Below are 13,802 nucleotides of genomic sequence, written 5' to 3'. Positions count from 1 at the left end.
GGCATACAGGTGTAGCCATCTTGAGAGCATATAGTCCTGAATCATCATCAGATTCTGGCAATGAGACTAACTCTTCTGAAATGACTGAAAATTCTGAATTGGCCACTGCACAGAAACTGACTGAAAATTCCACACGAATGTTTTTACCCACTAATGAAGGTTACCAACCTCTATTGGAATCACAGGCTGAATTCTCCATTACCAAGAATCAGGTAGGAGGGCTGCTAATGAAATCTGTACATTTGTCTGCTAATCAGCAAGCTCCAGAGCTCCAGTCAAAAGTTGTGCCTTCAAAGCAGATTCTTCATTCAGATAGCATGGAGATGGAACCAGAAACCATGGAAACAAAATCTGTTACTGAATATTTTAGCAAGCTGCACATGGGGTCTACAATATATTCTTGCACTACTAAACGTAAAAGTAAGGTGATTGATGGGGAAGGAAAAACTAATCTTGATGGCAGTGGTGTTATGAAAAAGCAACAAGGACCCAAAAAAACAGAAACTAATGAGCAAAAGGGTAAAACTCTGTCCTCAAGGGAGGGTCAACATGGAGGCACTTTTAATGCAGAGAGAACTGCCTTTCGCAAGGACAATCAAAGATGGTATGCTGTTTTAGATGAAGGGGCAGTAGAGAAAACAGACCTGGAAACAATGAATGGAAAGACAGTTTCCAGAGTTTCCAGGATTGGGAAAGCAGATATGAACTGTAAAGATGAAATGCATCCTGAGATTGACCACAGTGGTGTCTTAGGGCATGAGCTAGATGAACATTTTGTGTCTAGTACAACTACTCTGCCTTTATCCAAAGACCAAAAGGATTCTGAAGATACAAATTTATCTACAGATGATCCTCTTTCAAAGCTTCCAGAAGCTGAACACTGTATGACTGGATTGTGTGAGTATCACTTAGCTAAACGCATGTCGTCTTTGCAGAGTGAAGGTCACTTTTCCCTGCAAAATTCACAGTGCTCTTCACTGGATGCAGGATGTAGTACAGGCAGCAGTACATGTGGAACTCCAGTTGAATCTCCTCTTTGTACTTCTGATGTTAAGCACATTATGCCTGATATGACAGGAAAAAGCATCAGTTATATTCCAGTAGAAGACAGAGCTGCCATGCATCCTAACCATGGAACATCATATAAGGAGCTGCATCAACAGTCCGAAACTGTGTGTCACAGAATGGTTGTGCCTGCTATGCATTCTGCAGCTAATTCTGCTGATCCTTTATTTGGGACTTTAAAAGATGGATGTCACAGGGTCCCCAAGATTAAAGAAACTACAGGTACAGTAGCATGAAGCCATTAATCTAATAATGCATATAAAACAAATACATTGTCTAAAAGTACTGAAGTAAAGAGGAATATAGGTGGCCCTTGCTTAATGGCCACAATTGGGATTAGCACCATTGGGATCTCACCTTCATAATTAGGTGACAGAGATGCTAAGTGAAACATCATATGACCATAATGGATTTAATGTCCTTTTCCATTTGGTCATTAAGTGAGAAATCACGTGACTTCAATTTGTGATTTTACTGCCGTTGACTCTGCTTGTTGAAAGCAAGTTTTAAAGCTTGCCAGTGGCAATCATATGACCACAGGAATGCTGCAACTGTCATAAATGTGAGGTCTGGTTGTAAAATTACTTTCTTCAGTGCTGTTGCACCTTTGAATATTTGCTAAATAGGACAGTTATTAAACAAAGTCTACCTGTATCCCTGTTAAAATGTTATTAAAATGATTTCAGTGCAGGTGGTCCTTGATTTGCAACAGTTCATTTAATGTTGTTCGAAGTTACAGCAGCACTGAAAAAAAGTGACATGACCATTTTCCACATGATGATTGCAGCATCCCATGGTAATGTGATCAAAATTCAAATGCTTAGCAACTGTTTCATATTTATGATGGTTGCAGTGTCCAGTGGTCATACAATCACTTTTTGTAACCTTCTGACAAGCAAAGTCATTGGGGAAGCCAGATTCATTTAACAATCTTGTTATTAATTTAAAAATTGCAGTGATTCGCTTAACAACTGTAGTAAGAAAGGTTGTAAAATGGGGCAAAACTCACTTAACAAAGATCTCGCTTAACAACAGAAATTTTGGGCAAAATTCTGATAGTAAATTAAGGACTATCTGCAATTTTTAAAAAATGTACTTCAATCTGTACATTGGATGGGATGAGGTACTGGAAGTTTGAAGTGAAAAATATTAAACAGACTTGAAATTATAAATGCAAAGTAAATATTTTAAAACTATTTCCAATATACAATAAATAGATAAAATTTAGAAATAATCTCCAATTTCATTCAGTGACCATTTAAGGAAACAAACATAAGGATTACATATGGCTAGCATGCCCCCTTAAAATGTCTCTTTATTTGTGCAGGTAGAACAAATGGCCAAAATATTATTTGGAATCAATTTTATTAAAGATAAAAAAGAAACTGTGCTACTCAAATGCCTTGATACTCCCTTGAACTCTAGATGCTTAAATGTTCAGAACAATTATAAGTGGATGAAATCAGGCAAATTTCTGAACACAAACTTTTTGTAAATTATAGTAATAAAAACAAAGCTATTCAAATTCTGTTATTGAAGAGACATATTTTCATAAATACCAGACTGTATTTAAAGGAAGAAGTTTAGGCACCCTGAGTCAAATTGTGTTTTTAGTTAATCCTCAACTGACAGAAGGTGACATAACCGTCAGTGATTCAAGCAAATCTGAATGCATACCTATGATTTATCAGCACTTATTTTTTTTAATTGAAAAACAACTGGCACCCCCTTCCTGTATACCCCAAGGCAACTACTACCCCTATCTTAACCATATTTACATTACTGAGTGATATTCTAGAACACTGATGGCGAATCTTTTCGGCATCAAATGCTGAAAAGGGGGAGCGTGCACATGCTCATCAGGAAAGCACATGCGCGTGCCGGGAAATGAATTTCTGGTTTCCGGCACACGCACTTCTGATTTTCAGTAGGCATGCATGTGTGATGATCAGCTGGCCGGCACGCATGCGCACACCAGGAAACGGAAAGCCAGCTCTTCGGTTTCCAGCACTGCTGCTTGCACGAAGGCGTTGATTGGCGCATGTGCGCCACAAACCCAGGAGAGGAACAGGGGACGCCGCATGTGACAGGTGACATGCCTCTGTGTGCCACTTTGAGCACACATGCCATAGGTTCGCCATCATGGTTCTAGAAGGTTGAGAAAGCTCTTTATAGCTTAGAGGTGCATTTTTGTTGTTCAGTTCAATTTTCAAGACTTAAGGGGGAAGAACAATAAGCAGAATGGTGAGGCTGATATATGTGGCCCTTTGGTGCTTTTTAGAAAGCTGTGGGTTTGATTTTAGAAAATCAGACAAGCTAAAAAAAAATACACCAAATTTCAGCATTTTCCAATTAATTTGGCTAGTGTTGTGAGAAGGTCCACACCAAAGAGTGTGTAAGTGACTTGCAACATACTGCCTGCCTAATAGTATCCCGACGAGAATCCATTTACTGATTAGAATTTAATAATTTATTTCCTGAGTAAGATCAAAAGTCTTTGGTCTTTAGCATTGTATTTCAAATAATTATCAACTTGCTGCCTCCAAGAGATCACAGACCAAACACAAAAGCCAAAAAACAAAACAAAACTCTCTTTCCTGATGTTATTTGCTTGTATGGCATCAAGAATGAGAAATCTTGTGTTGAGTAGAGCTGCATTTATTCAGAGGGGAGCAAGGACTAAGGTTATATGAAGATACCACATAGAATATGCATACCCTTCAATAGAAATAGACTAGGCGTACTATTCAAATTCCAAAGTCAAGAAAAAGTCCAGTTTTTATATGATGCTTGTCAGCAGGACTGATTTAACAGTTTTGATTTTTCTAATGATCTCTTCAAAAAGAGCTATATCTGAATATGTTTATTTTGCTTATGGTACAACATTTATTCATACTATTAAGCCTTAATAAAACAAATACCGTAAGACTGAAGTGTTTAGACATGAAATTGTTTTGTTTTAAGATTCTTAATAATTCTCCCTGTACTTCTACTACCCCTAGTGTAGCTTTCACAGAACCTGTGCGTGAAAGACAAGGAGGCACACCTTCAGCTTTTCCTAGACAGCCCAGAGCTGGTTCCATCCTGCTATCATCCTACATTCACTCAGAATCAAAGGTGCCAAGTCAAAACCAAGACTCTTTTGATGTTCCCAAAGTCAACCTGTCAGGTGGGGTAGCAGTCAGTTTATGGCCATATGATACAATCGGAGGAAGCCTCAGAATGCCACAGAAGAAGAAAGTTTTGCGGCGCAGCAGCAGCATCACTACAGAAACTACAGGCATTGAGATGTTTCTTGGGAAGGAGAAAGCTGCCGTCAGTGTATTACGTTCAGAGATTTCTGAAACATCTGACTCAAAATTAGAAAAAAGAGGAGGACTTCCTCTCAGCAAAAAGCTATCTAAAAGTTATTCCCAAAGTTCCATGAACATCAGCATGAACAGTAGAAGATCTTTTTTCTTGAATGCTGTCCAAAAGGAGCCCAAGCAATACAGAACGTTACCATTACGAAAACGTGACGTGAGCAACTGGAAATGCCGCAGCCCTTTTAGCTCTTGTTTCCTAACGACGGGGAATGCTGATGACGATGATGAAATTGAATATGCAGGCAGCACTCAGCTCTCCTCTCTCTGTCAATCAGAGATGCAGTGTGCATTAGAAGAATTAACTACTCAGACTTCTTCCACTGAAAATGAGGAAAACAAGGGGAAAGGTGTAGAGGCCCTCAGAGAAGCAGGAGACAGTCAAGAAGGCAAAAGCCGAAATCAGCCAGATCTCAGTAACATGTCCTTTGATGCACAAATTGCAAGACTCAGAGCCATGAAAGAGAAGAATTATGCAGTGCCTGATGGATTTCTTGCAGCACAAAAGGATGCCAATGAGCTACTCTGTTTGGTCTGGTCAAGTGTGGGCAAGAAGGAGGATCATCCAGAAACACATGACCTTAAACTTTCTCAGTACAAACAACTGTTATCTGTAGAATCACAACAGTTGGGAAGTGCCTGCAGGAAAATGGCCATGGCTGAAAAAAGCCCAGAGGAAATGCTTGTAGCAATGACTTCAAGCTTTCAAGTTCTCTGTTGCTTAACAGAAGCCTGCATGCGTTTAGTTAAAATCATGAACTCTAAAGCACAGCAGGAGGAGATTATAGTGAAAGTAGATGAGGTTGTAATCAACTACATTTCTCTTCTAAAGGCTGCTGAAGCAGTGAGTGGAAAGAGTTCGAGTAACTCTAGCATGAAACTTTTGGCTTGTCATTCGACCACCATGGCCACTATTGTAAGCACACTAACACGTTCTCTTAAAACGCTTTTAAATAAATAAAAAGAAGTCACTTCATAATCTATCTCTGCAAAGCCATACATTTAAAAACTCTTTTGTTTACTATGTAAAAACTAAAATTAACAACATGCCTCTCTATATATATTTTGTTATTTTATATGAAATAGATAAGTGACTACACACACACAAACACACATACAAACACACTGATAAACCTTAGGCCATTTATATCTTGCTTCATTCATGTTTTTCATATGTGAAAAACAGCGTATGTATGTGTGTGTACACACACACACACACACATACATACATATATACATACACATACACACGTGAATATTTGAGTGTTTATATAATTACTTCCTTTTACTTTCCTGGTTTATACTTGGAAACCATAACATTTACAGTTAGAACTAAAAAATGAAATCATAATGTATATAACAGTATTTAATATTTGAAGTATAATTTTTAATAGTAAAACACATTTTACACTTCAGAGACTATTACAATTTATTAGAAATCAGCCACACATAAACTCCTACCAATACACAGAAACAATAAATCTTTTGTTCACATTGCTTGCCTGATGCATCGGTTATCTTATAATTTATTTCTTTTAACTTTTGATTAATTTTTTTTAAAGTCCTGAAATAACTGTTGCATATATTAATACAGGCCCAGAATTCACCAATACTGTATTTCCCCAAAAATAAGAGCCAGTCTTATTTTCTTTTGGGCTCTGAAATAAGCACTAGGGCTTATTTGGGGTGGGGAGGATATTTTCTTATTTGTTTTGAGTGCCGCTGCCACAAGGCGGGGAGGTGGAGCTGCCCACACACCCCGCACCAGCTTATCTCAGTGCCTCTGCAGCCAGGCCAGCCATGCACTGAAACCTGCCTCACCTCGTGGCTGTGACACTGACCCATCACTCAGCCTCCCCCACCAAGCAAGCAGAAGAAGTGGGCTAGCGAACATGCGGGGTCGTGCTAGAGCTATCGGAGCCACCGTGCCCAGCAGTTTTTGGGAGGGGACGGCTTGGTTATGGGAGCCCTGTGGTAAGCCAGTGTGCGTGTGGGGCAGCTCCATCAGCTCTTGCCTCACCTCATCTCATCTTGGCACTGCAGGTAACCAGAATGGCCAAGCGGTCGGCTATGCAGGCGCTTAAATAAAGTATATTTTAGGGCTAGGGCTTTATTGGGCACAGAAAACATGCTAAGGCTTTTTTTTTTATGGGTCTTATTTTTGGGGAAAACACGGTAAAATACAATTTACAGATGTTCAAGATTGCAAAATTTCAGGAACATCTATAAAACAAAATTGTATCCAGATCCTTCTCATGTTTCAAAGAAACACCTTTCCACAATATCCAAACAGGCTAGAAGTAAACCTGTGATTGCAGAAAGTCATTGCCCTTTAGACAGGGAACCTTTCTTCCTGATCTGGATCCCTTGCAAAATATGATATAGAACAGGTAAAAATGCAAATGTTTGAGGTATCAAAAGAGTTTCCCCCACTGTTTTTCTGAGCAGTAAGTTCTGTCTTGTTTTGCAGCCATTTTTCCATATTATTTTATCCCTGGCTCTTTTGACAATGCTTGAAGCAGTTACTCAAAACTATTTTGAAAAGCATTGCAATACTGGGCCAATGGGCTATAACAGTTGGGGAAGGAACAGTGTTTCGTTTGATACAGAATGACCATGCACGCTGGGGCTGCTGTGAATTTATTTCTGAACACTCAAATTTCTCAACTCTTCTATAAAGATATGATTCACTCAGCAAAGAGCTGAAGCAAATATAGGTTGACAAAGACCATACAATAGTTGGCCATGCTTCTTTAGAGAGGATGAATACATTTCTAAAAGATCTTTGACTGCTTTTCCTCTTCTCTTCAAGGTAATAAAAGCAGGGAACTTTTGCTGATGATGATAGAGAGATAGCCACAGATTTGGGGGTATCTCCTGGAGTTTTGGGGTCATATAAATTTTGAAGCCAGATCATGACAACTAATATATTATGAAATTATTGATTAGATTCAGGATAACTAGGGACATTCATGGTACAAATTGTGCTTATTGATTTATATTAGGTTTCTTTATCTGTTATTTTAGTCTGTGTTTTCTCCAGACAGCTCAAGATGTCGACCTAATTTCCCTCTTGCATCCTTGAAACAAAGCTTAGGCTCAACATGAAAGACTGTCCCAAGGGTTTTATGATTGTTGGGTAATTATATGGCTAATTGCTATTCTTCTATTATTAAAGTACTTGTGAGAATTGGATTCCACCACAGTATGTGTTTACTAGAACTGCAGATTAAAACAATTATTATAATGCTGCCCATTGATAACCATAGTTTGATCTGTAACCAAGTTTTCTTTACCTGTGGTTTATAGAATAAACCAAAATTGCCTGTATTTGCTATCACTGTAACCTATAAACTATAGTTTACAAATCACACAACATGCTATCAAAATCAAATAAAATACATTTTTGTTCAGATAAAAAAAAATCCATACATTTGTCAGTCAATATTCAATACAGCAAAACAAAATCTACTAGCATTTTTTCTACTTGGAGCCTAAACATATAAATTATGATCCATCTATGTATGCATAGTGCTCACCCAGACATTAACAATTATGTCAATCAGCAATTTGTGAAGAAATGATGTATATGAGACAATCTTCAACTATTCCATTTCTCTGAGCTGTTCAACACCGTGCATGTAATAGGACTAAATTACGATCATTTCAGCTTTTAAGTAGGCTTAGGAAATACAAAAAGCCTCTATTTGCGTGTATAGTTCTATCTCCTAGTAGAGATAAATGTGAAGCAATCTGCAGATGGCACCTAATAAGATGAGCACAATTTTACTGAAGATATTTTATTTCAGTAGAATTTGTTTTTCTACATGTATAAGAAAGATATTTTTGTTCAAAATTACATACAGTATATTACTCTTTCTGTTAGATAAAATCCTAAGTGAACTCATCAGGCTGATTATTGCAGTTGTTATCTCATAGTAAATGTCAATAGATTTTCTGTTTCCTTCTAAATTTTCAAATTAAAGCAGTTATAGAAAGATGATACTGCAAGACACCTGAAATCATTCTTTGGAAAAACATCCTAAAAAGACTACTAATACACAGATTCTAAGTATAAAATTGGTGTGGAATGTTGGTGATCTCTTTACAACTGATGAAAGAAATGTCCTTCTGGGTTCAGCTCCAAGTGGGGAAAAAGACACTGGAGACATGAAGGCTGCTTGGAAAGATGGTTTATTGTTGGACAGGGCCACATGGCTTGATCACATGCTTCAATGTTGGTGGAGAAGAAGAGAAGGGCTGAAGGAGGGGCTTGCTAGGCTTTTTATAACCTGTTTAGTCGCACCTCTCTGTTTCCTGTTCCTGTGTAAGAAATGTATTCTGATTGGTTGTCAGACCCCCATAGGGCCATGCAGGGGCAACTCTCTAGGCTGTGTTTTGAATCCAGGTATGAATGAGTTCTCAGATGCCATGTGGTCAGTTGAGTAAAGGGCCAATATTATCATGCCTTTACTCCCACCCCCCCTGGGGCTGCAGTGGAGAAGTCTTTATTATGTAAAAGGGACTAGCCTGGCCTTCTCAATGGGCCATTAACAGTGGGGATGGGCAGAAAGCTACAGGCACCTATTCTGTCTTTTAAAACATGTTTCTTTTCATATCCAGAGAAATATTCTGCCTTTTCAATATTTCCTAGGATATTGCATTTTTCTGGGAGAGGGCAGGATGATAACTTCCCACACAACCAATTGGTGTAGGAAATAAGGCCTTTGAAGCCTGAACTAGAAAGGAATGGGGTAATCCAGACTGATGTTATGGTAATAAGATGAGACAGAAGTATTTAACTCGGCCTTTTTGAGTCAAGCTCTTCTATGGAGTGCCACCTGTAGGCTGAAAAGGGCAAAGCAGTGTACTAGGCACCAAAAAGGAATTGATTTTTTTAAAAATTACTTTTTAAATTCTTATGCACATAATGCCACAACAAGAAGAGAAATATTAAGTTGAAGCTCAGTAGGTTCAGCTTTATATCTAAGTAGCTCTTGCAGTCAGTCACTCTATCTTTCGAGTAGTGGTTGCAAAGATATACTGATACAAATGACCTTTTATGGTGTGATTGGTGTGAAGAGACACTATGCAAACAGCAATTACTGACCTGCCAATAGTATTTGTGAAAAATAATATTCTAAGAATAATTACTGTGGTATCCTATTGTCAGGACTCCTGTGTTGCAGCATTGTAGACAGCTACTTGTAGGAAGGAAATGCCTACAATTGATGGCAAGATTTCTGAACATACTTATCCCAATTCTGGAATAAATAAGGAACATATGAGTATCTCTCAAATATGACAAAATATGTCTACCACCCAGAAGGTCACCTCAACATTAAATTAATTGATAACATTTCTCTTTTGGAAGATGATACTGTTTTGCCCATTACATCCCTTCGGAATAAGAACATGGATGTTTTCTTCTAAATAAGTTGTAGATATTTTTATGGAATAACATATTGGAAGGGCATGCAAGATTTACTTTGTGTCTCACACACACACACACACACACACACAGAGACACACACACTATACATTAACATAAACAAAATAAGGAGAAGGAGTAATTTTTATAATGCATGTTTTTGTTCATAATTTAAAGTCATATCACTTAAACAATCTGAAATATTAATCATGTAATTTAGCTTCTGTTCTATAAAGAATACTGATAAAAATACTGTACAAAAGTGACTGTTGCCATTCTGTAATGCACATAACAACTTGATTTTACAGATATTTATATTGAGTGGATTAGTTTGCCTCATAAAGCACCTTCCAGGTGTATTTTACTATACCCACCACTCTCACCAGTTCAATCAATGTACTCGGTGTGATCTGGGTTGTAATACAAGATATCTAAAAGACTGCACATTGAGGAAGGCTGATTTAAATAAATATTAAAGCTAGATCAATAAGTTCTTGTGGAAATATTTAACTATGGAGTGAATTTCTTCAGTGTATAAGGAATCCTGCTTGTCAGCAGAAGCTTCATGCTGTCATTGTCCTCCTCACCGGTATACTATTATCTCAAAATATAGAAAGGATTAAATGAAGCTATAGCAAATTACAACATCAAACATAAAATAAAAATCAAGAAGTGAAGAGGTCAATTATCTTGAGCTCTGTTTTCATTGATTATGCTGAAATCTTCTATCAAGTTAGCATGTAACTCTTTGTGTAAACAGAAATTTTAAAATCAAAAATAGGCCAAGGTGCAATATCTTCAACAAGAATTCATGAACTTGATATATTAAGAATTCCTCATAACGCTGAAGTCACAATTGCTTACAAGTTGGTAAATTGTGGGTGTATCTCTCCCAAATGGAAGATATATATTTTGATGATCCAGTATTCAAAAATAGACATTGCAAGTAGGAAGTATTACTGGATGCTGATTTTCTCCCATCTCTTAAGTTGTATACAATGCAAACAATCACATAGTACATTTAGAATAGAATAGAATAAAACAGAACAGAATAGAACAGAACTTTATTGTCATTTTAAATGTATACTGATCAGCATACATTAAAGTGAAATTTTGTTGCATTCATCTCTCAAAGGATAACCATTATGCATTTACCCACATACACACACGACACAGAGAAACATCAATTTAGTTCGAATGTATACATATACATGGCAAAAATACTCTATTGGAATGCAGATTCCCAAAACTTACAATGTGCTGTCACTTTCATAGCCACCTTTTACAATTTCTCCTTACTTCAGAAATATATGCAATTTTATTTCAAAGAAATTTATCTTGTATCTATCTGGATTGAACACTAGTTGACTGCAGGTGTTCTCTGGAAGTTCCAGCTCGTAATACTATACAGCAGTGGTCCCCAACCTTTTTATCGCCGCGGACCAGTCAGCCTTTGATAATTTTACCGTGGCCCGCTGAGGGCGCGCAGGAGTGGGGGGGCGTTGTTCGCGCGCGCTGTAAAATGTAAAATTTTATTGAATATTAACTAGGTTGCTTCTTTTAAGCTATTTTAATGTTTTAAAAAGTAAAATCTGATTTGACAACATTCTCAAGAGTAGTACATGAAAATTTGGCATAAACCTGCGTTATTCTTAGGTGAACATTCTGAGTAAGTTCTAAATAGCCGAATTTCTCTATTTCCTTTTGAGCCTGTATCCGCAAGACTCCATGCAACACATTCAAGGAACTCATATCCCTCCATGAAGTATGGAGCATTCCCAGAGTTTACAGAATACGCATCTTGACACCATATTTGACTCTTCACAAGGAGTAGAATACACAGCTATAAAACGGGAAGAAGCAGACTCAGTCGGGGGGCGGCAACGGGCGCTTCACCAGGCGGGTCGAAGGAGCCGCAGTCGGCTTGGCATTCGGGGCTGGGCGGGAGGCCTGGCGCACCGAAGCCTTCGCCTCTCGGAAGTGTCAGCGAACCGCCTGGCGACACGGGAGGTCGGCCGCCTGCCCCCTCCCCTCCATGGGAAGCACGAGGCTCCACGTTGTTTCAGCCCGAGCGGCTGCCAGGCCAAGTGCGCGCCTTCGCTTCGGCGACAAAATGACAGCCCTGGAGAGCTACTGTGGTGCCAGGCTGGGCGAAGGGAGCCGCCGGCGGCGGGCGGGCGCCCTCCCCTCCCTCCCGCAGCGGAGCCTCCCTCGGCCTCTCGGAACGGCGAAGCTCCCCAAGTTCCCCCGAAACGGCCGCGCTGCGCCCCTCCCCCCTGCAACCTTAGTTTCTCCTTGGGAGGAAAATGCAGCGCCGCCGCCCCCTCCTTCCCCCCCTCGTCATTCCACGGGGCAGGCGGGCCGGGCGAGTCCGCGGACAAAGTTTCGCCTCCCAGGCAGCCTCCGCCAGCAGCATCCCAAGTTCGGGCCAAGGCCGCCACCGCCGCCCCCTCCCTCCCGGGGCGAGCAGAGCAAGAGGGCGGGGGGGAGATCAGCTATCATGGCCCCCGGCCGCTGCGCGGCCCGGTGCCAGGTACTCCACGGCCCGGCACCGGTCCGCGGACCGGGGGTTGGGGACCACTGCTATACAGTATACTACACTATTCTGGAAATGTATGAGATCAGCACATGATGAGGACATGTGGGTTTTCTTAAGCTGCATTCAGATCTACTAGAAATTGGAAATGAAAAATGGTAAGGTTGGTGGCATTAGATGACTTCTATATTTTAAAGTCTAATTCATGGATCATAAGCTTTCTTTAGTCTTTGTAAGCTATTGCACAGCTTTTACAAATGTGTTCTACACAGAGCCTAGAAATAGTTACAGGTCCCTGACCTCCCAATGTCAGTAGTATTGGGTAACTGAGCTGATACCTGTTTCATAATTTGATCTTTATTCTCTCAGTATAAACAAACAACCCCAGTGCATTACTTACATACTAATCACTAATTCACTTTCTAATCCTATTGTTTAATTCTATACGTGTAAGTTAGTCACTGTATTCAATATACAAGAGCCCTTGCTTACCAATGGTAATTGGGACCAGTAACTCCATTGCTAAGCACTTAAATAGCGAAAAAACCCTAAAACATGAGGTGGCAGTTTTAACATGGGGAAAAACTAATTAATCTTTTTTTCATAATTCAGCCAAATACACAGGAGCAGGACTGGTAATGATGTTTTTCAAATAACTGGGTTTCTGTATGCATGAGCTAGCAATTTTAGCTAATAACACTTTCAAAGATCCACCAGTATAAGCAGCAATGAAAAGGATTAGGGGGATTTGGGGAGATAACCAAGATTATACTCTTTTGGATGTCAAATAGTGAGTGGAGAGCAGTCAAGAAGGCCTGCCACCAAACCACCACAGTAACCAAGAAGACACCAGCAAGGCGTGGGCAAACTGCTTAGCCATTTGATCAGCAAATTCTTAATATATTTATAAAACCAAGCTGGCATTTTGCAAGCTATGGGAGGGAAAACAGTGCAAGAGATGATGCATGACACATCTTTATATTCTACTGGTCTGAAGCAATTAGTATCAATCTGACTCATCTACTCATCTGTTTTGCAAAGTAGGCTCCAACATGCAATAATATCACTGAAAAAAGCTGGAGGCAGGTGAAAATTGTAAGGATGAATATATTTTTCCCAAGGACAGACCTCTATATATTTTGGACTTCAGTTCCCAACCCCAGGAAACATAATCAATGGAAAGAGGTTGCAGGAGCCAGAGCAAAAAGCCAAAAGTTGTTCGGGGTGGGGGGTGGCTTTATTCATTTACCCTTCAGGATCTTGAAAAAAGTATAGAATATGGCCACTAACCCTGCCCTAAAGTATAGAAGTAAATATTTGAAGCAACAAAATCAAAAAATATATTATGTTCCTTCCTTGTTGCTCCCAAATATTTTACCTAATTCAGCCCAATTACTTATTTGGGAAT

The 13,802-nt window shown here is 39.3% G+C and overlaps 1 protein-coding gene across 1 annotated transcript in view; it reads left to right on the top strand.

Annotated features, from left to right (window-relative positions):
- FRMPD4 (FERM and PDZ domain containing 4) overlaps positions 1-5,527 on the top strand; it is a 79,613-nt gene extending 74,086 nt beyond the window's left edge. The window contains exons 15-16 of the mRNA XM_032226758.1: positions 10-1,287; positions 4,073-5,527. Coding sequence (XP_032082649.1) covers positions 10-1,287; positions 4,073-5,388 — 2,594 coding nt within the window. The 3' untranslated portion in view covers positions 5,389-5,527. The remainder of the gene's footprint in view (positions 1-9; positions 1,288-4,072) is intronic.
- Positions 5,528-13,802: the final 8,275 nt, after the last annotated feature.

The sequence above is a fragment of the Thamnophis elegans genome, chromosome 11, assembly GCF_009769535.1.
Source record: "Thamnophis elegans isolate rThaEle1 chromosome 11, rThaEle1.pri, whole genome shotgun sequence".
Taxonomy (NCBI): domain Eukaryota; kingdom Metazoa; phylum Chordata; class Lepidosauria; order Squamata; family Colubridae; genus Thamnophis; species Thamnophis elegans.
Note: the sequence above shows the minus strand (reverse complement) of the source record. Positions and strands in the feature narration are given on the sequence as shown.